At 43.2% G+C, this 20532-nt stretch overlaps 1 protein-coding gene across 1 annotated transcript in view; it reads left to right on the top strand.

The window, feature by feature from the left end:
- The first annotated feature begins 1797 nt into the window (after positions 1-1797).
- The window catches only part of DRL1 (KTI12-like, chromatin associated protein), a 62932-nt gene continuing 44197 nt past the window's right edge, over positions 1798-20532 (top strand). The window contains exons 1-2 of the mRNA XM_087397611.1: positions 1798-2018; positions 2277-2380. Of these exons, the coding sequence (XP_087253737.1) occupies positions 1871-2018; positions 2277-2380 (252 nt within the window). The 5' untranslated portion in view covers positions 1798-1870. The remainder of the gene's footprint in view (positions 2019-2276; positions 2381-20532) is intronic.

The following is a 20532-nucleotide window of genomic DNA, read 5'->3' as shown; positions in this document are numbered from 1 at the left end:
ATCAAAGCATGCCCAATCAAACACTCTCATCCATTCCTCAATTCACTCATGATGTGCCCTTCTTCTAGGACTAGCTTCCTCATTTCCAACATCATCATCTTTATCTTTCGTTTGTTCATTCTCTACTTCTATAATTTCATCTTCAATGATTGAAGATGTGTGCTTCAATGATTTTCTTTCCTTAGATTTCTTTGATGCATTCCCAGCAAAGATGATTGAACAAAAGACATAATGCTTCCTTCACATGAAAAAAAAGAACACAAAAAAGAATTATTCATTCACCAAAAGAACTTTATAACTAATGAAAGTTTTTCTTTTAAAGCTAAAACAATCACTATTAAATAAAGAAATTAAGAAATGTGAATGAAAATAAAAATTGATAATGATATTTCTTTTACATGATGACTCATGGAGTATGTTCGTAAAATTACTTTTCAAATCATGTATTTTTCTTTTAAAGAGAAAATCATAAATAAAGAAGGTTGAAGAAACAAGGTTACACTTGAGTGTGGCATTTAGTCTTCATTTCAATCTCAAGTGATATAGAATGCAATATGAAATAATTAGTGTCCATTGAAATACTCCGCGAAAGGGAAAGAACGAGATCTGCATAGTATACACCCACTCTTAAAATGTACTAGCTTTATGGGCATGTATAAAATGAGAGAAAATATGGACGTACCTAAGGCAAGCAGCCTTAACATGGGATTCAAGAGGTAGCTTGTAGTTTGGCCAACATCATACTGACTCTTAGAAGCTAGTGGCCGAGATTTAGCTAGAGAAGACGATGACTTTATATAGATCTTTATTTTGGGATGCAGGCTCCAAAGATTCTTATTTTGGGGAAGATCTCATAAGGCTAATCTCGCAACCTAGCTAGAGCTATACATCGGAGATAATTGACATTTTGCCCTGTCTTCTCATGGTCATTCGCCACCAAGCTCGCTAGCAGCCTGGAGGCTTGTAGATCATTCACACTTTGTTAATCTTCAAACGATCAGTAGCCTCGTTGATTAATCTTCAGCTCATAGTTTTCAATGTTCACCAATTATAGATCCGCACATTGAGTGATCCGTCTTCAACTTTCCACTATACCGCAGTGTGCAGTGTGGGCGGATTGGACAAGTGTCTCGTAGATTCTAGACTCTAGAGTCTAGAGCCTTTTACGCATGGAGGCAACATGCTGGTTGGAACTTGGAACTTGGGGGGAACGAGCATTGAGCAAGCGACAAGCAACTAGCAACCAGATACCGAATAGCAAAGTTGAAAGTTCAAACTTCAAAATACCTGGAGTATAGACTGTAGACACTGGAGATTGTTGATTGCATGAACTTGGAACTTGGAAGTTGGTACTCGGGAGTTAGGACTCCAGATTTGCAAATCGAGAGCTTGAGAAGTTGGTTTGAACTTTGTAATTTGTAGAACTTTGTACGATCATCTATGTAGTATAGAGTACAAGTCTCAAGAGTCAAGATACTATGACAGTGTGGAGTCTGGACAGTGGGAGTTTGCAACTGAAGTATGAACAATGAAAACTTCAAGAAAGGTCACATCAACATGGAGTCTTGGAGTTTGAGCAGTGCAGCGGAACAATGAGGACTTCTTGCTCAACGCTAACCCTAAGAGAAGATAAGTAGGTGGCTTGATCTATGGCTACCACTAAATTAGATCTACGTCTATAAATCCATCTACTATTTCGTGTTATATTACTTTAGTATGTGAGTGGACCTAAGACGAAGGACTTATTGAGCCAAGTGTCTCCATTAATGCGTGCATCTAGTCCGCTTTAGACTAGGCAATAACTATCACTAATATCACAAGAAGCTTTGATACTTTTGCGTTTCCCGTCGTATCTTTTCCGACGAAGAAAATGGCTCTCGTGATCCTTTGTGGACAGCCCTGCAGTGGCAAGTCCACAGCTGCAGCCTGCTTAATCAAAGCTCTTGGCGACACTTCATTCTCAGTCAAGCTCATCGATGAGCCTTCTCTTAACCTTGATCGCAATCAAAGTTATCGTAGTAAGCAGCTATTCAAAGACTCGTCGTTCTCTTCCGAATTATGAAATCGAGCTTCGTGCAAATTTTTATCGTGGTATTGCCTTAGTGGCACTAAAATCGGCCGAAGATGGACTCGGAGAAGTTGGCATTCTGATTCGTAGGATAAGCCCTACTTGCTTCTTATTCGTAGGATTTTTCTCGATGAAAGTTTTGCTAAAGATTTACTGATCAGCAGTAGTTTTTTTTGCGGTGAACCTGAGCCTCTGGTTCTGTTCTCAGGCATGCCTGCTGAAAAGAATTTGCGGGGTGTATTGAGGTCTGAAGTGGATAGGTCTGTTTCAAAAGACAGCATCATTGTGGTCGACTCCTTAAATAACATAAAGGTAACCTGTTCGTCTTTGGCAAATATATTAGATCATAATTACAAGCGTCCTCAAGAAGAATGACATCCTTTGCTTATACCGTACGGCTTTAAAAGATCACGTAGTCCAAATTGAGTGGATTGCATGTATAGTTGGACCTTAGAAGAGAGAGATATGCCGAGAATAGAGAAGTTCAAACCTTTAGAAGATTACGTGGTCCAAAAGGAGTGCATTGAAGTAGAGAGAGAGATGCCCAGAATAGAGAAGTCCACACCTACTAAACACTTGACACAAGTTACAGTTCAGAAACATTCAGGATACAGGGAACAACCCCTCCTGTACTGGCCGACTGGCCAGTCTGTCAGCCCGACCTATCTAGTATTAGGATTACCTGACCTAGGGCATAAGGGCCCCACTGTTAGAAATGAGGAGGGAATGAATCACTCAATCCTCCTCTCAAGATCTCTCCAACTCTTACACACTCAACTTAGATAGATGATCACAGATGCGACAGAAACACACTCAGAAATAACAGCAAATATAGACGGGGAGAGAGAGTAAATTCATCCACTGGATGGTGGGCAGAAAATGGCTCCAAGGGAGCAATATAAATCACAGCAGGGTGCTGGAGAAAACTCATGAACTCTCTCTCACAAAACTGTCCCAGATCTGAGTGCTGAACACGGCCTTGGAGAAGGACTTTCTGTATTGCACTGGATGCTGGGCTGAATGCAGAAGTGGGCCTTTTATAGGCTCTGCCCAGGCCCCTTCAAATGACCGACCAGCAGGGTCGGTTACCCTGTCTGGTGGCCGACCATAGGGGCCCCATAAACCGACCAGGGTTGGCCCTGGTCGGTGGCCCTGATTGGGCCGACTTGGCCAGCCACAGGCCCCTATATAAGGGTGCCCTGGGCGGCCAGTCTGTGCTGCTGCTGGTGCCTCCATGTGAGGCCTAGAGCCCCCTCATACCTGCTGTTGCAGGCTGCGACCAGCCCGTGTGCTGGTCGCCTATATTTAACATGCGATTCTCCCTCTGATGCCGGCCTGGGTCTCTCCCCAGCCCTCCTACCTCTCACTGCCCCTTGTCCCCTCAAATCGGGGGCTCACAGGTGGGCACAGTGAGATTCTAACACCCCCCCTCAATGTCACAACTGTGGGCCAATCCCCATACGTCTGATGAGGTGCTCCATCTATTCTCGAGGGAGTGCCTTTGTGAAGAGGTCGGACAAGTTGTCGGCGGTCGGGCAGTACATGAGCTCGATCACGTCGTCGATGATGAGCTCTCGAACAAATTGGTAATGAACTTCGATGTGTTTGGTCTGCGCATGGAACATTGGATTCTTGGCAATGGCTATGCAACTCTGATTGTCGCACATCAGCACTGTTGCGTCCTCCTGACACACGTCCATGTCCTCCAGAATCCACCTCAACCACAGTGTCTCACAAGCTGCTGTACATGCGGCTTTGTACTCTGCCTCGGTAGATGAAAGGGCCACTGTGGGTTGCTTCTTACTCAGCCAAGAGATGGCACCAGATGCAAGTAAGAAGCAATACCTTGCTGTTGATCTTTTGGTGTTAGCATCACCCGCCCAATCACTGTCACAGAACCTGCCTAGTTTGATGCCGTAGGTGATCCCGTAGGTGCAAGTACCCTTTAGATACCTCAGCACCTGTAAATCTGCATCCCAATGACTCTTCCTGGGAGAAGCAGAGAACTGGCATAATAGCCCAACTGCATAACAAATATTAGGTCGAGTATTGGTAAGGTAAAGCAAGTTTCCTACCAATCGTCGGTACAAAGGAGTATCGACCGGCTGAGATGTGTCGTGAACACTTAGCTTGAGTCTGACCTCCATGGGAGTTACTGCTGCCCTGCAATTCTACATCTGGAATCTCTTCAGTATTTCTCCTGTGAAATGAAGATCCTGTCTTTGGCCTGCTTCTCAGTTATCTCAAACTTAGTCATGAGTAGCTCCTTAACCTGGGAAATCTTCTTGACATGGTCACCTGTCAAGATAAGATCATCAACATAGAGGATGAATACCAATCGCAACCCCTTCTCAATGAACAAGTAGAGGTTTGCCTCAGAAGGGCTCCGACTTAGCCCTATCTTCTAAAAGAATACATCTATCCTTTGGTACCAAGCTCTGGGGGCCTGTTTCAGCCCGTATAAGGCCTTCTTCAACCTGCCGACTTCTAATGGGGACCCTAGATCTTGAAAGCCCTGTGGCTGCTCTATGTACACCTCCTTCTCCAGGGTTCCATTAAGGAATGCAGACTTCACGTCCATTTGAAAAATAGGTCAATGGAATTGGGCAGCAAGGGCAATCACTGTCCGGATAGTAACCATTTGAGCTGTGGGAGCAAAAGTTTCATCAAAATCCATGCCTTCAGTCTGAGCAAAACCTTTGACCACTAATCTTGCTTTGTACTTATCCAAGCTGCCGTCCGATTTGAATTTAAGTTTGTATACCCACTTAGTGCCGATGACTTTCCATTGCGGGGGCCTGGCCACTAAGTCCCAGGTATTGTTCTTTAGGATAGCATCCATCTCTACCTGCATGGCAGCCTGCCATTCTGGATTGTCCTTTGCCTCCTCGAAGGACCTTGGCTCTTCAAGCTGAGCCACCAACGCAAAGTTCAAGGAAGGGGTCTGCTTAAGACGTTGGGACCGACGCAATCCGGAACTGCTACTCTCAGGTATATCGGTGACCCGAGAGTCTTCCAATGTTCTTAGGTACCATTGGGGCAACTTCTTCTGCTTCTCAGTGGGAGGAGGAACTGGAACTGCTTCTGGAACATCTTGCTCTTCCTCAGTACCTTGTGGAACATCAGCTTCCGATTTCTCCACTTCTTGGATGGTCAACCTGGGGCGGGGTGGGTTTGGGGTTTGGACAATCTCCTCCTCAATTTGAGGCTCCTCCTGGGGTTCAGGTTCCTTTTCCTCGAAGATGACATCCCCACTGATAAGGATCTGCTTCTTTACTGGGTCGAAGAGTCGATAGGCCTTGGATTCTTCGCTATACCCAACAAAGATACATTTTCTGCTTCGGGAATCAAGCTTGGTCCTCTCTTCCTTGTGTACATGCACCCATGCGTTAGAATTAAAAATATGAAGATGAGTGATAGAGGGCTTCTTACCATAAAATGCCTCATATGGAGTCTTGTCCTTGACGGCCTTCGTCTTGGTCCTATTGAGGATGTGTATTGTTGTATTGATAGCTTCACTCCAATAGGCTTTAGAAAGGTTCCTCCCTCGTATCATAGCAAGCCCTGTCTCCATGGTGGTTTTGTGCTTCCTCTCGGCTACCCCGTTTTGCTGAGATGTACATGTTGTGGTGAGTTGTCGCTTGATCCCATGCTTGCGACAAAATGTGTTAAACTCATTGGAGGTGAATTCTCCCCCCGGTTTGCACGGAACATCTTGACATTCTCCCCTGTCTCCTTTTCAACTCTGGCCTTCCAGTCCTTGAATTTCTCGAAAGCCTGTGACTTTTTAGCCAAGCAATACACCCAGGTCATTCTACTGAAATCATCCACAAAGAGAAGTGAGTACCTAGATCCTGCCCATGATGCTGTAGACATTGGGCCACAAATGTCGGCATGAACCAACTCAAGTGGTTTGCTGGCCCGAAACGAGGCCTCTTGTGGGAACTTGTCCCTGTGTTGCTTGCCTTCTAGACAAGCCCTACAGACACCATCATTGCCTGTAATGGGTGGAAGTCCATCCACCATCTTCGACTTTGACATTTCAGCCAAGGTTCCATAGCTGACGTGATTGAAGCGCTCATGCCAAAGTTTGGACTTTACGTTGTTTCCATGAACCAACATTGCACTGAGGCGGTACAGTCCGTTTTCTCCAACTCCTTGGGCCACCATCTGTCCATTTGCTTTGGATGTCACGGTGACCTTTCCGTCCTCAAAGAGAACTGACATGTTGTTCTTGTCCATCTGACTTACGGACAGTAGCTTCTTGCAAAGGTTGGGTACATAAAGTACTCCGGAGATATCCTTCTCCTCTCCCGCGGTTGTAATGAAAGGAATGCTACCAATGCCCTTCACAGGACATATCCGGCTATCCCCGACAGAAACTTTAGAATGCGGGTGTGTACTTTCAATGGTTTTGAACCAAGTTTTTCTGGTAGACATGTGCTTTGAAGCTCCGCTGTCAACATACCAACCCTCTTTTCCTTCACTGACTGCATACGCTGAACAATGTTCACTGATTAAAAATTACTGTCCTGTCGTCACATTGGCAGAATGATTCTTAGGCCCTTCTTTGATCCTGGCTTCTTTCTTCCGCTTCTGATCTGCCTTCTTCTTTCGGCATTCTTTGGCGGAGTGGCCAAGCTTTTCACAGTAAAAGCACTTCATTTTCTTCTTTCGGTCTGCGTCCTTAGACTTCTTGAATTCCTTTGACTTGCCTTTTCCAGGCTTGTCTTTGGTCACTAATGCCTTTTCATCGGTTTGCGTAAAGAGTTTCTCTCGAGCCTCCTCCTGAAGCAGTAGTGGGCCAAGCTCCTCAAAGGTGAGTGGCTTAGTCCGTTGACCTGCAGTGACCGTAGTCACAAAACTTTTGAAACTCCGTGGCAACTTGTGGAGTGTGAGCAACGCCAATTGACTCGAGTCCACCTTCTGACCAACCGCTGCGAGCTGGTCCGGCACGACTTTCACCTTTGTCAGATGGTCATGCACAGTATCACCCTCGTTCATATCAAGATTATAAAGTTGATGCTGAAGAGTAATGATACGGGCTGCATTGTCGGTTTCATATAGCTTCTTCAGTATGGCCCACGCCTCTTGAGATGTCTTTGCCAACTGGATATGAGGGATCACAGCATCTGCTGTCATGCCGATTAGCATTGCGAAGGCTTGAGCATCCCTCTCCTCCCATGCACTGAGTTCATCCGCATCTGCTTCAAATAGAACATCACCTCTTTTGTCCACAATGTCCTCCGGCTTCACCTCGGTCCCAATCACTATCTTCCACAGCTTCCGTGCCACCAGATGGCTTCGGATCCGTGCCACCAAATGGCTTCGGATCTTGACTTTCCAGATTGGATAGTTCGTCCTATCGAGCTTTCCAGCTTCACCAAAATTGGAATGAATGAAGAAGGAAGATGACTAGAGGAGGAGGAAGGACAAGCAGTGGGTGTAGAGGCTTCTGAATGCTGATCCATCTCGGTGAATGGCAAACTGAAAAACTGAAGCAAAAAAAAAAGTACTGACCTCCCGTGCTACGCTGAGCTGAAAACGGAATCGCCTTTCTGCCAAGGGACTCCTTCCTTCAGAGAGTGCTTTGATGAAGAAGAGTTGAGAGCCTAGTGCTCTGATACCATGTTAGAAATGAGGAGGGAATGAATCACTCAATCCTCCACCCAAGATCTCTCCAACTCTTACACACTCAACTTAGATAGATGATCACAGATGCGACAGAAACACACTCAGAAATAACAGCAAATATAGACGGAGAGAGAGAGAGAGTAAATTCATCCACCGGATGGTGGGCAGAAAATGGCTCCAAGGGAGCAATACAAATCACAGCAGGGTGCTGGAGAAAACTGATGAACTCTCTCTCACAAAACTGTCCCAGATCTGAGTGCTGAACATGGCCTTGGAGAAGGGCTTTCTGTATTGCACTGGATGCTGGGCTGAATGCAGAAGTGGGCCTTTTATAGGCTCTGCCCAGGCCCCTTCAAATGACCGACCAGCAGGGTCGGTTACCCTGTCTGGTGGCCGACCATAGGGGCCCCATAAACCGACCAGGGTTGGCCCTGGGCCGACTTGGCCAGCCACAGGCCCCTATATAAGGGTGCCCTGGGCGGCCAGTCTGTGCTGCTGCTGGTGCCTCCATGTGAGGCCTAGAGCCCCCTCGTACCTGCTGTTGCAGGCTGCGACCAGCCCGTGTGCTGGTCACCTATATTTACCATGCGATCCTCCCTCTGATGCCGGCCTGGGTCTCTCCCCAGCCCTCCTACCTCTCACTGCCCCTTGTCCCCTCAAATCGGGGGCTCACAGGTGGGCACACTGAGAGTCTAACACCCACATGCAGCCGAACCTGTTCTGGACTGCGAACTGGCAGTGTGTAATACTGAGGCTTTCCTAGCCTATAACAAGCCACATGCTGACACACTGTTCTGGCCCCCTCTGCCCTTGCAATAGCCCTGTTGGGATTAAGAGGTCACCTCCCCATCTGTGAGCCCCCAAATGAGGAGTGCATCGGGGCGTTGGACCATAGGACAATAGAATTAGGTTTGGGGCTGCCATGTGAGCAGCACAAGGAGAGAGATTCCTGGCAATTCTTGGCTTCATAAAGCGAAACAACATAATACAAGGACTACTGCGATTGCACTATCCAAATCAAGTGTGTGAATCCTATTGCATGGGCAAGCAACACAAATCCTTTTCAACAATCAGAATCATGGACCGCAGAGGCTGCTTTGCAGACTGCAGCAGCTCTGCTGGCCTGCTCTTTGTACTGCCCTTTGGCAGCCCTTGAGAGCTGCACTTGTTACTGGCCTGCCCCAGCCCATTGGCCCTTTTCCATACGCCCAGCCCATTGGCCCTTCTCCATAGGCCCATGGATGGCTGCATGCAGCCATATATTGCTGTCCTAAACTGAACATATGTAGGATGATCTGTTTGTGCCCACGTGGCAGCCTGTCGACTGCCCATGTGGCAGTCTTTCTACCTCCCTCTCCACATGCCCAGATAGCAAAATGTATACCCATCCTTCTACAGGTATCAAGACCCATTGCACTCCTCATATGGGGGTTAACAGGTGGGGCATTGACCTTATTTATCCCACATGAAGACTTCTTCTTCGTTGAATAAGATGCCATAGTCATTATCAACCATTTGACCCACTGGCAACAAAATTGGAGTTAAGTTTGGTACATATAGAATATCTTTGATAAATTTGGTGTGACTGGGATTACTTTGAATCAACATTGAACCTCTATCTTTAACCTTGCATGGATGTCCATTGGAACACATGTTCTTTGAGTTCTGATTCTTTTGCAACGTTGAAAACCATTCATTATGGCTTGTCATGTGCACGATAGCACGTGAATCCACTAGCCATTTTTGTTGATTAGGTTGTTCAAGTTCATGATTTCCTTGCATGTAAATATACATTTCACACTGCTGAGAACCATTCTGATCAAATAAGCTCCATTATATACAACTTAAAACTTCGTTGGATCACTTCTTAAAAGTAAAAGCTTCCTTTCAAAGCAAATAAGTCTATCTAAATAAGGAACTCTTGATTTGTATTTTTACTTCTCCCTCACTTGACAAGATAGGCTTAAACTCCATTTTGAAGTCTCCTGAAGTAATGGATTCTCTCCCTCATTTTGTGAGAAGAATTGGGAAGCATCCAGTAGTAGCTTGGAAGTATGTAAAACCTTTAGGACAAAAGCCTTTCAACTATGGAGAGATAGGTAAAAGGCTTTCAGAGCATTCAAAATCTTCTATCCGTAAAGAACCTTGTTGTTGTAAAAGTAAGAGATTCCAAAGCTTTATTGATGCTGATTTAGGACATGTAGTCACAATTGATACCTCAATTTTGCTTTCTAGTAACCTAAGAGACCTTTTCATGAAAGGCACGAAATTTCGATTGTACTCTTTTAAAGAGTCTTGCCTTTTAAAAGCTATCGATAAGGGAATCTCAAAGTTTGTTTTGCAATTAGAAGAATGTTTAGGAGTTAAAAATATCTTATTAGAATGGAAAGGGAAGAGTTTGAAGAAAGTTGCTTTGAAACTAGAAGAAGTCCCTTTGGTTAATTGCTCAAAGAAAAGTAACCATCTTTCTAAAGAAGATGAAACTCTTCTTCGAAAATTCCATAGGAATTTTGTCATTTCTTATGTGGACAAATGTACCAATAACTTTGGTTTTATTTGCAAAAAGTTTTACTTAGAATGTCTTTTGAGAGAAGTGAACTCGTCTGCCAAAACTTACGCCCCTGCCTTAGTTTCTCAAAAGGATTTGATCTCAAAACATCAGAGTTTTTGCAAGTCTTCTGGGTTTGTTTGCAATCCAAGCATACCTTTTCTTTGTGCTGCTTGGAAGTTTCACAAAACTCCAAAAAAGCCAAGATTTATTGCAGCTGCTTGTGAGACTACTTTGACGGATGTCTCTAAATGGCTAAGCTATTGCTTCAAAGCCATGTTGCCTAGTGTCCATGAACTTTGGAGGGACTTATTAAAAGAGGCAGATGTCCCCTCGAACTCAAGCTGGATTTTAAATGACTCTGTAGGAGTGATTCCTGTTGTAAGATTTTTTAATTCCTCTCGAAGCATTCAGGAAAAAGAGTCTCCTATTCTCTTTCAAACCTATGATTTTACCACGCTTTACACAAAGATTGAGGTGGAAGACCTGAAGTTTAGAATTAAAAAGCTAGTGGTTGAAGTTTTTAAGCTGAGATTTGACAAAGATAGATGCAAAGTGCTAAAAGTTGAGAAAATAGCCTCATGCTTTGACTTTTTGTGGCTAAAAAATAAAGATCATGACATAGGTTCTAAAAAGAAAAGATACACAAAGGTAGTAAGTGTAGAAGATGTTTGCTCTTGGATAGATTTTCTTTTAGATAATCTTTACATCACAATAGGTGATTCTTTGTTTCAACAAGTTATAGGAATCCCCATGGGTACTAATTGTGCCGTCTTTTTAGCAAACTTTTATCTTTTCACTTATGAATTTGAGTTTATGCAACGTCTTATTTCTATCAATAGCTGCCCTATCATTTTACATAAGCTTAGTCAAGTTAGGCGTTTTATAGATGATTTATTTGTACCAGATGTTCCTAACTTTCAAGACTTCATGTACAAAGACGCTAGAGCTTTTGGAGAAGGAATCTATCCTCGTGACTCTTGTGAACTGAACTGCACTTCAAGAGGGGATTCTTGTGTTTTCTTAGATCTTAGACTTTCTCAATCTACCATAGGATTAGAGGTTGATATATACGATAAACGTGAACAACCTGAATATAGTGGTTTACACATTATAAAAATGCCTCACATTGACTCAAAACATTTCTGATTTGGCAAAATATGGAGTCATTTCTTCCCAATTCCATAGATTTTCCCGCCTTTGTACAATTAAGGAGTCTTTTATCACTCAATGTAGTAATTTGATCACTTTACTATTACACAAGAGGTATAATCCAAGGAAAATAATGAAAAAAGTTCGGACATTCTTAGATATGAAGTCTTTTATCTATGGTGTTTCGGCCTTAGGTTTGTTTAGAATGATTGAACATAAGCTGAAAACAAAAAGCGGGGAGCTGAATAGCCCGTTTTTCTTTTAGTATCAAAAGAGAGTTTGTTTGAGTATGCTTGTGCTTTAGAAATGTATTTTTGCCTCTTTGTAGAAACGATACATAAGTGTAAAGGGCCATTTAGCTTTTTATGTTTTAAATAAGAGAGAGAGAAGAAGAAGAAGAAGAAGAAGAAGAAGAAGAAGAAGAATATATTATCGTCCTCTGAAGACCAAAAATCGGCCTATGGGACTTGAGCAATACAAAATCCTCGTACACAAAGACTCCTCCCTTGGAGGGGAGGGTATTAAGAGAAACTACCTTTATGTCTTAGGTGAGTTCATGTGCTTGAAAAGCTTATAGACAAATGTTCCTAAAGCTGGGGGTGACCCGCTATGTAGCATATCAGCCAGTCTGTTATGTCCCTCGAGAAGAGAGCTAAATGCTTTCCGGATGTGAGTATAGTAAGGGCATATCATTACCATGTGTTCTTCAGTTTCTGCCATTCCCTGGTCACATAATTGGCATATTCTGCTCTCTTTTGGCATATCTTTCCATCCTCCTATTTCAATCTGCAGCTAGTGTGATCGGGTGCGAAGTGAGGCCAAAGCTCTTTGCTTATGTATTGCCATAGGTGTGCAAATGTACTTCTGCGTGGCTGTTTCTCTTCCTGTATAAGTAGCCCAATATTCGGGGTTGATAAATGTACGGTAACTTATCTCTGTTTTCAGCTGTTTGCCATTTCCTGTGTAGTGCATTCAGCAGGTCATGATGAAAGGCATCCTCATCTACCTCCTCTGGAGAGTAGTCCAAGTACCTCTCTACCTCCCATTTTTGGAACCATTTTTTTAAATCTAGTGCCCATCCAGATGCCAAAATCTTACCCTTATTCGTCTTTTGGGACTTTTGACTTTCTACCCATGCCCTCTTTGGCAGCCTTTCATTATTCATGCGCTTGACCTTTGTGATGTATCTGAGTACTCTCTTCAAGGCATGCAACTCTATGGGTATGCATCCTGTCTCTAGGAGTAGGAGAGAGTAGGGTGTGGTAGCCTTGATGCCAAGGTGTCTTCTAATGAAAGATTTCTGCATTTTTTCTACATCATTCCATTTTGATGATGGTATACTCCCCCCCACACCTCTACCCCATAGAGCACTGTTTGTACCACATATGCCCCAAAAATCATGTTTCGTACTTGCCACCTTCTTGTGTTGGTATTGTTGCAGTCATTTTCAAATTGATAATACTTTCCCCATCCTGCATCAATTCTCCGTTGCACACAGCTGCTCCATTTGTTATTGGCTGGAATTTCAATGCCTAAGTATTTGAATGAGTGCACTGTATCAACAAGTTGACCCATATATGAGATTGAAGGGGGATTACTTTGCTGTATAGTCTTGACTATCATGAGTTTAGTTTTGGAAACATTCACAGCCAGCCCACTTTCCGAACAGAACATGCTGAGGATATCCATCATTTGTTGCATCTTACCCTCACTATTAGTGAAAACAACCACATCATCCGCATAAAGAAGCAAGTGAATCTCAAAATCTGCTAGGTAGAGGCTGGACAACCCTCTTTTACCTGCTTCTGTGTGCATCAGTTCCTCAAGTCTATCAATGCATAAACCAAACAAGGTGGGTGAGAGTGGGCATCCTTGTTTGACCCCCATATTGCTATAAAATTCTTGTGACATCCCATCCTTACATTTTAATTGACATTTTACTTTCTCATAAAGTCTAAAGACAGCAAACCTTATTTCCTGAGGCACTTCTATGCATTCCATTCTCTCCCATAGCACATCCCTAGGCACCGTATCGAATGCCTTCTTAAAATCAATGAAGCAACAAAAGAGTGCCTTCCCCTTAAGGCGGCTGTCCTCCAACACTCGGAGAGTAACTAGATGATCCACAGTGGAGTGTTTGGGCCTGAAACCCGCTTGTCCCATTGCCCTCTTCCTTTCTTTCTCTGCCCAAGCACTCAGCTTTGCCTCTACTATTGTACTATATAGCTTGGCTAGAGTAGAGCATACCATAATGGTTTTGTAGTTTGACACTTGATCGCGGTCACCTCCCTTGTAAATTGGCTTGATCCAGTTCTCTTGCCAATCGGTTGGGAAACCATACACGAATGCTTGGTTTAGTGCCATTACTATGTGCCTTTGCGTGTGTTCATTGGACCACTTAATGAGTTCTGCTGTGAGAGAGAGAGAGATAGAGAGAGAGTTTCTAGTTTTTTGGAAGTTTTTGTTTCTTGACTTGCTTGCCACCTGCTTCGTTTCTTCTTTATTTCTTGTTTTCATTCTCTTTTGTTTATTTAACGTATTTTAGTAAGCATTGGGTTTGCCCAAGGACTCCGCGGGTCTTTAGAAACCCAGTATAGCTGCTTATGCTTGGGCATTGATGACGACATAAGTGTTGCTTTGCTTGCTAAGTATGTCTTCCTTTTGTTTTTCATAAAAGTTTTTGTTTACCTCTTTTTTCTTCTCTTTCATTTTCTCTTTTATTTTCTTTGTAGATTTTTGATCTTTAGAACAACAAAAATTCTAAATTTGTATGATTGGACTTATTTTAGTCTTACAAAGGTATATCATGGTTTGCATAGTTGTCGGATTGTTTGCAGTATGTCCTTGTGATTGATCTATGCGCTTCTTATTGCATTCTACATCCCAACATTTGGTACATAGCAACAATTGCAATTTCCTGGTCTTCTTGGTGCATTTCCACTAATACTCACGTGGCTTAAGTTATTGTTAAATTGATTGTTTCTTTTGCCATTATCTGTTCCTTGATTGTTTCGAGCATATTTAGGCATGTTCTGCCTGTTTTGATAATCACATGATCTCTGATTGAAATTTTGCCTGTTGTTTGATTGTTGCTGACCTCTATCAGTGGTTGATGGCTGATTGTAGCCTATGGTATATCCTTCACCTCTTTGGGCATTAAATTGGCCTCTTTCTCTTTGAGAGCTACGGCCTTTTACTACAAAAGCTTGTCCATAACCTTATTTGCATTTGATTCTCCTGCAGATTTGTTTTGCATTAGCATATCAGCCATTTTCTCGAAGGTAGGGGGATTCTCCCTTGTAACCATGGCAGTTACAAATTGGTCATATTCTTTGCCAAGGCCATATATAATCGGACCAATTTTGTGTTGTCAACCTTGTGAACCTCTCTTTGGACATATTCTAGTCTTACAAAGGTATATATAAACTTATTCTTAAGCTAGAGAACTCTGGAAATATTTTGGCTGCAAATCTATTTGCAAGTGCGTTTCAGGCATTTACTGGACTATTGTCATGGACTTCATATTTTAGACCTGTTTCCCTTTCTCATTTCATTATGTATAATCATCAATATTAATTGTAGGACGTGCAATTGTGCTGTTGACGATGCCTCAGAGCTTCTTGAGTCCAAGAATGTTCTCCATCTGTTAGATCTACCACCGGTATAGCCTTGTAGGCCTATGCCTCTTAGTTCTAGTTAGATTTCGGTTCATTTGGGACACTTAGTCCAGTTAGTCAGCATATGACTCTTAGCATGTAGTGGAGCTCTTGACTTGTATCTAGGGTTTGCAACTACTTTGAGGTTGGTGGCAATTGCCAATCCCAACCACTATACCTTTGATCAATTTGTCACTTGATTGTTGCAAGAAAAGCGAAGCCGTGCAAATTGAAATGCCTCTAGCAATAGTGATCAAGCATTTGCTATCCATTATAAGGGTAATGGAAACATAACAAATCCATGTGGGAAACCCCAAGAATAATTCTGGTAACACTTCTGATGCCAATAAAAATGCAAACAAGAAAAGAAAAAATGCAACTTTTGTAGAAAGCTAGGATATGACATTTCTGAATGCAAGAAGTGCATTGAATCAGAAAGGAAGAAGAAGCAGTCTAGTGATACGTACACTTTCTAAACGCTTTGGTTTTCGTTGATTCCCTGGCTAATTCACAATCACAGGCGCTGGCATCATATTTTTCCTCCCAGCCTCTCTTGTAGACTGCAAGCATCAAAAGATACGTAATTTTCTTCATTCATGCTTATCCACAAGCCCTCAGTTCCCTAGATGGTTCCCTCTGCCACATGTCATCATTCTAGACCTTTAGCTTGGTACACCATTTACCCTTCTCTTGGGGCACAATTTAAACATTTGCCCCTTGGCATTTTTACACATTTAGGTGCACCTAGGCCTGAGCACTCAGAACCACCTAGTCGATGCCAATACACCCTCACCTAGGACCTTGGCAGTTACTTCCCTTGACCATTTTATTTACGCACATAAAATATTACAAAAGTCGGCCATCTAAGAGAAAATATACGGACGTAGTAAATCGTTCATAAGCATGACGAATGTAGCTGGAGCATTGGTAAGTCCAAAGGGCATTACCAAAAACTCATAATGTCCAAACTTGCTTCTAAAAGCGGTTTTATGCACATCCTCGGCTCTAATACGGATCTGATGGTAGCCACACTTAAGATCTATCTTACTGAAAATTACGGCCCCATGTAATGCATCTAGCAAATCATCGATCCGAGCCATCGGATATCTGTGCTTAATAGTGATATTATTCAATGCTCTGTAATCTATACAGAGATGAAAAGTATCATCTTTCTTCTTCTTTAATATCACTGGGGAAGCAAAAGGTAAAAAACTGGGTTGAATCTGCCCCAGCTTGAGGTATTCTTCCAGTTGTCTTCGCATCTCAGCTTCTTCTGTAAAACTCAATCTATAGGGAGGTCTATTTATAGGTTCTGCCCCCGGGATAAGCTCAATTTTATGCTGAACATTCCGCTCTGAAGGTAACCCATAAGGTAACTCATCCCTAAAACAATCAGAGACCTTCTCCGATATCTCTTTAGCTAACTCGGCCATTTCCCCATCTTGGGTAGCCTCAGTGCTAGCCGATGCATCATCAATCGACTCTACCGATGCTATACACAGACACAGAAACTCTTCCGGAGTCTTCCGAATTTCCATGGCTGAAATCAATGGTCCTCGAGGTAAATCCTTTTCACCTCGCAAAACGTATTCTACCCCATTCATCTTGATTTGGTAAATATGCTTTTTCCAATCAATCGCTGGATTTTTTCAAAAATGCCAAGCCATGCCTAGGGCTATATCTGCGTGAGCAAGCCTGGTCAACTCAAAGTCCAGCTTCTCAACATAGTCATGAATTTGAAGTTCCAACTGGGTAACCCTCTGGTCCCATACTTCAGTTGAACTTCCGTCCGCCATCCTGACCGTATAAGCATAGTCAGACGGGCTAGTTTTCAACTGAGAAGGTCCCGCCAATTGCATCTGCATAGGGACTCTCCTGCATTTCCGTGTCGCATTCAGATATTATCATATTGGCCGTGCGATGGTCTTTGTTTAGTGGACAATCCTTCCACTGATGTCGCTGAAGGCAGCCAAAGCACAATCTTTCTTTTCTAGCTTTCTCTTTTTGCTCAGGGGTCAATGAGGACTTTGACCAAGCTCGGGCTGCCATTGGAGTTACTTTTCTTTTCACCCCAACGGTGATACTTGTTTTTGCTTGTCCCTCAACCGGCTTCACGTGCTTGGTTTTTGCCCTTTTCATTTCTAGATGGTCTAGCCGACAAGGCTTGCACCATCTCCCTAATTTCATTTTGACCAGCGTTCACTTGAAGCTGCTGGTTCATGATCTGCTGTAAAGCATCTTCTAATACAGAAATCCTACCCACCAGAGTAGGTGTTGTGTGATGGGACATTTCTTGCGTTAGCGCTCTAGATTCACCAGGATTTACCCTGGAATCTTGTCCCTCCGCTTCCATTCTTTTAAAAGGAAAAATAGTTTTTTTTTTTCCTTCAACTTTCCCTCTGCTGTACAGAAATAAATCGACTGCAAACTGGAAACTGAAAATTTATATAGAAGGAAAAAAAATGATGCTCCCTGGAAGCTCCACGTAATGCAGATGTCCCGATTTCCTTTGATGAAGAGTTATATCAGCTCCATTTCAACATCGCCGACTCGCTCTAGCACCTCAAGAGTGCTGACAAACCCAGAATTCCGCTCCCTCGTCAGTATTCCATACTTTGAAGTTTCCGGAATGTCTAGTGAAATCAATCACAACATGCTATCTACTGATCACGTTCCACTGCGTGAGCTTCTGGCTCACACGGTCGCTATTCAATTAGATGCGAAACGTGTCAAGCAACATCTGTTGGGACCCGTCGATTACTCCACTCGATTGCAAACTGGCTGAGCTGATCACAGTTGACAGAGCGCCCAATACGTAGCCACGTCTCTAACGACGACACCACATCCCAGATGCGCAACCACCTTGAAGAACTGCTCGATGGCTCGTCGACCGAACCAATTCCGCTCTTAGCCTGGCTACGTGAGCCATACGTCCATGCAATATCCCGAATTCCGTTGCGTAATACCACTACAAGCCTACGGCTGTGTAGCTACGGTAGGTGATGCACGCCTTGCGCTCCTCGCTGTACCTCGTCAAGCCAGTCAGCCACGCACCTTCCCAGGTCCAACGGATTCAGCCTGCTCTTCCTCTACGAGAACCTTGCCTTGCGACAGCTGTACCCGCTCCTGTAGCGAATCCATCAACGGCTCAGCCGCTTCATCAACGGAAGCAGCTCTCTGCGCTATCCCTTCGTCCAACCTGAGGCTCTGATACCAAATGATACGTACACTTTCTAAACGCTCTGGTTTTCGTTGATTCCCTAGCTAATTCACAATCACAGGCGCTGGCATCATATTTTTCCTCCCAGCCTCTCTTGTAGACTACAAGCATCAAAAGATACGTAATTTTCTTCATTCATGCTTATCCACAAGCCCTCAGTTCCCTAGATGGTTCCCTCTGCCACATGTCATCATTCTAGACCTTTAGCTTGGTACACCATTTACCCCTCTCTTGGGGCACAATTTAAACATTTGCCCCTTGGCATTTTTACACATTTAGGTGCACCTAGGCCTGAGCACTCAGAACCACCTAGTCGATGCCAATACACCCTACCCTCACCTAGGACCTTGGCAGTTACTTCCCTTGACCATTTTATTTACGCACATAAAATATTACAAAAGTCGGTCATCTAAGAGAAAATGCCCACCGATCTTTCCAAGGTCATGCTATCTCGGCTAGAGCATAACATCTAGCCTTGTACTTATTGATGCTTCATCTTCACGTCTAAAGGATGAATTAACAAATATTGCTCATCATGATGGGGCTTTTGTTGTCACTTGCCAATATAATCCTTTGTTGTCACGTGACTATCATGAGATTGAAACTGCGCTATGTTGTGTTTTTAGAGGATGAGTTTGGGAATATTCCTGGATTCATCTAGGTATATGCTTCTACCATATTAGCGGACATGCAAATTTCACCTTGTGAAGTTTTCATCCAAGTTGCGGCCTGTTGGTATTGTGATAATTCTTTCTATCTTGAATGGTGCGTTGCCCTATTAGATGCTCGTTTGGGAGAGACTAAAATGAAATCGTTTAGACTTCACAAGTAGTTGTAGCTTGAATGAAGAGATTTTGGACTACTTTTTGATTAGCCTTCTCCTTTAGTGCTAGCCTTCGTCATGGCTGAGTTTGCCCTTCACCTCCGGAGTGCTGACAGAAACTCAGTACGAAGACTTTGTGTAAAAGGATGCTCAAGTATGTGTGGTGTGTGGATTTGTATGTATGAGAGCATATTTTTATACTATGGTCTATACCCACTGTTGGGCGCTGATGACGTCAGTGGGGATGTCATAGTAGCTAGTCCTTACTATGCGTGATGGAGTTTATGATTTTCAATCTTATTAGTGACTATCATGAGATTGAAACTGCACTATGCCGTGTTTTTAGAGGATGAGTTTGGGAATATTCCTGGATTCATCTAGGTATATAATCCTTTGGTTCATGATTCATGCATGGCTTCACTGATGCATTTAGTACTTGGTACTTCGATATTGGTGCTTTCAAGCACATAAGTTCATGCAAAATGTTGTTTCTTTCCTTGAATGATGCACCTAAGCGGGGCACTACGACTTTTGCCAATAATATTTCATATGCCACGAGAAGTATTGGCCAAGTTGATCTTACTTGAGCATTTGGTGATTCAGTCTCTCTTCATGATGTTTTATATGTTCCAAGAATTAAAAAGACTCTCATATCCATTTCAGCTATTGCTACATTAGACAATCACTGAAGCAATTGCAGTAAAGGATTCAGTCATTGCAAACGTCATTTGTGGAGCATTTTGGGCATCTTAACTATAGCAGTTTGGTCAGGTTCCATTTACAAAATATGGTTGTTGATCTCCCCCAAGTGCATGTATTATCCAAACATGTTTGTGAGGGATGCTTACTTGGAAAAATGCATCGGTTTTCTTTTCCTAAAGATGGAAGTGTTTGTGGAGCCCACAAATTGCATCTGGATTGTGGTCCAATGCGGACAGCATGCATTGTGGATATTCATACTTTGTCACTTTTGTGGCTGACTTCACCTGTCATACTTGGGTTTATCAACTAAAATCCAAGTTGCATGTTTCAAACAATTTCTTGTTATGGCTGAGAATGAAAGTGCACACAAGTTGGTCACACTCCACATTGATAGGGGGGTTTATTGATTTTAAAATCCAAGTTGCATGTTTCAAACAATTTCTTGTTATGGCTGAGAATGAAAGTGCACACAAGCTGGTCACACTCCACATTGATAGGGGGGTTTATTGATTCTTAGCATCTCGTGTGTAATTCATCAGTGTTAGAAAAGAGAGCGAGCATCTCTTGATGTACCATTGTTAGGTTGAGGGCCGTGTTGTGGGTGTGCATGTCCCCTGTGAGGGTAGCGTAGAGTAGGACTCAAGGCACATCTGTCTGTGTGGTGGTTCCACTTGGGGATTGCATGGCTATTTGGGGCCGTTGCAGGCCCACATGCTACTGTGTGGCAGC

This window comes from Dipteris shenzhenensis, chromosome 26, assembly GCF_047967505.1.
Source record: "Dipteris shenzhenensis isolate YYH24624 ecotype China chromosome 26, Dip_SZ_1.0, whole genome shotgun sequence".
Classification (NCBI taxonomy): Eukaryota; Viridiplantae; Streptophyta; class Polypodiopsida; order Gleicheniales; family Dipteridaceae; genus Dipteris; species Dipteris shenzhenensis.
Note: the sequence above shows the minus strand (reverse complement) of the source record. Positions and strands in the feature narration are given on the sequence as shown.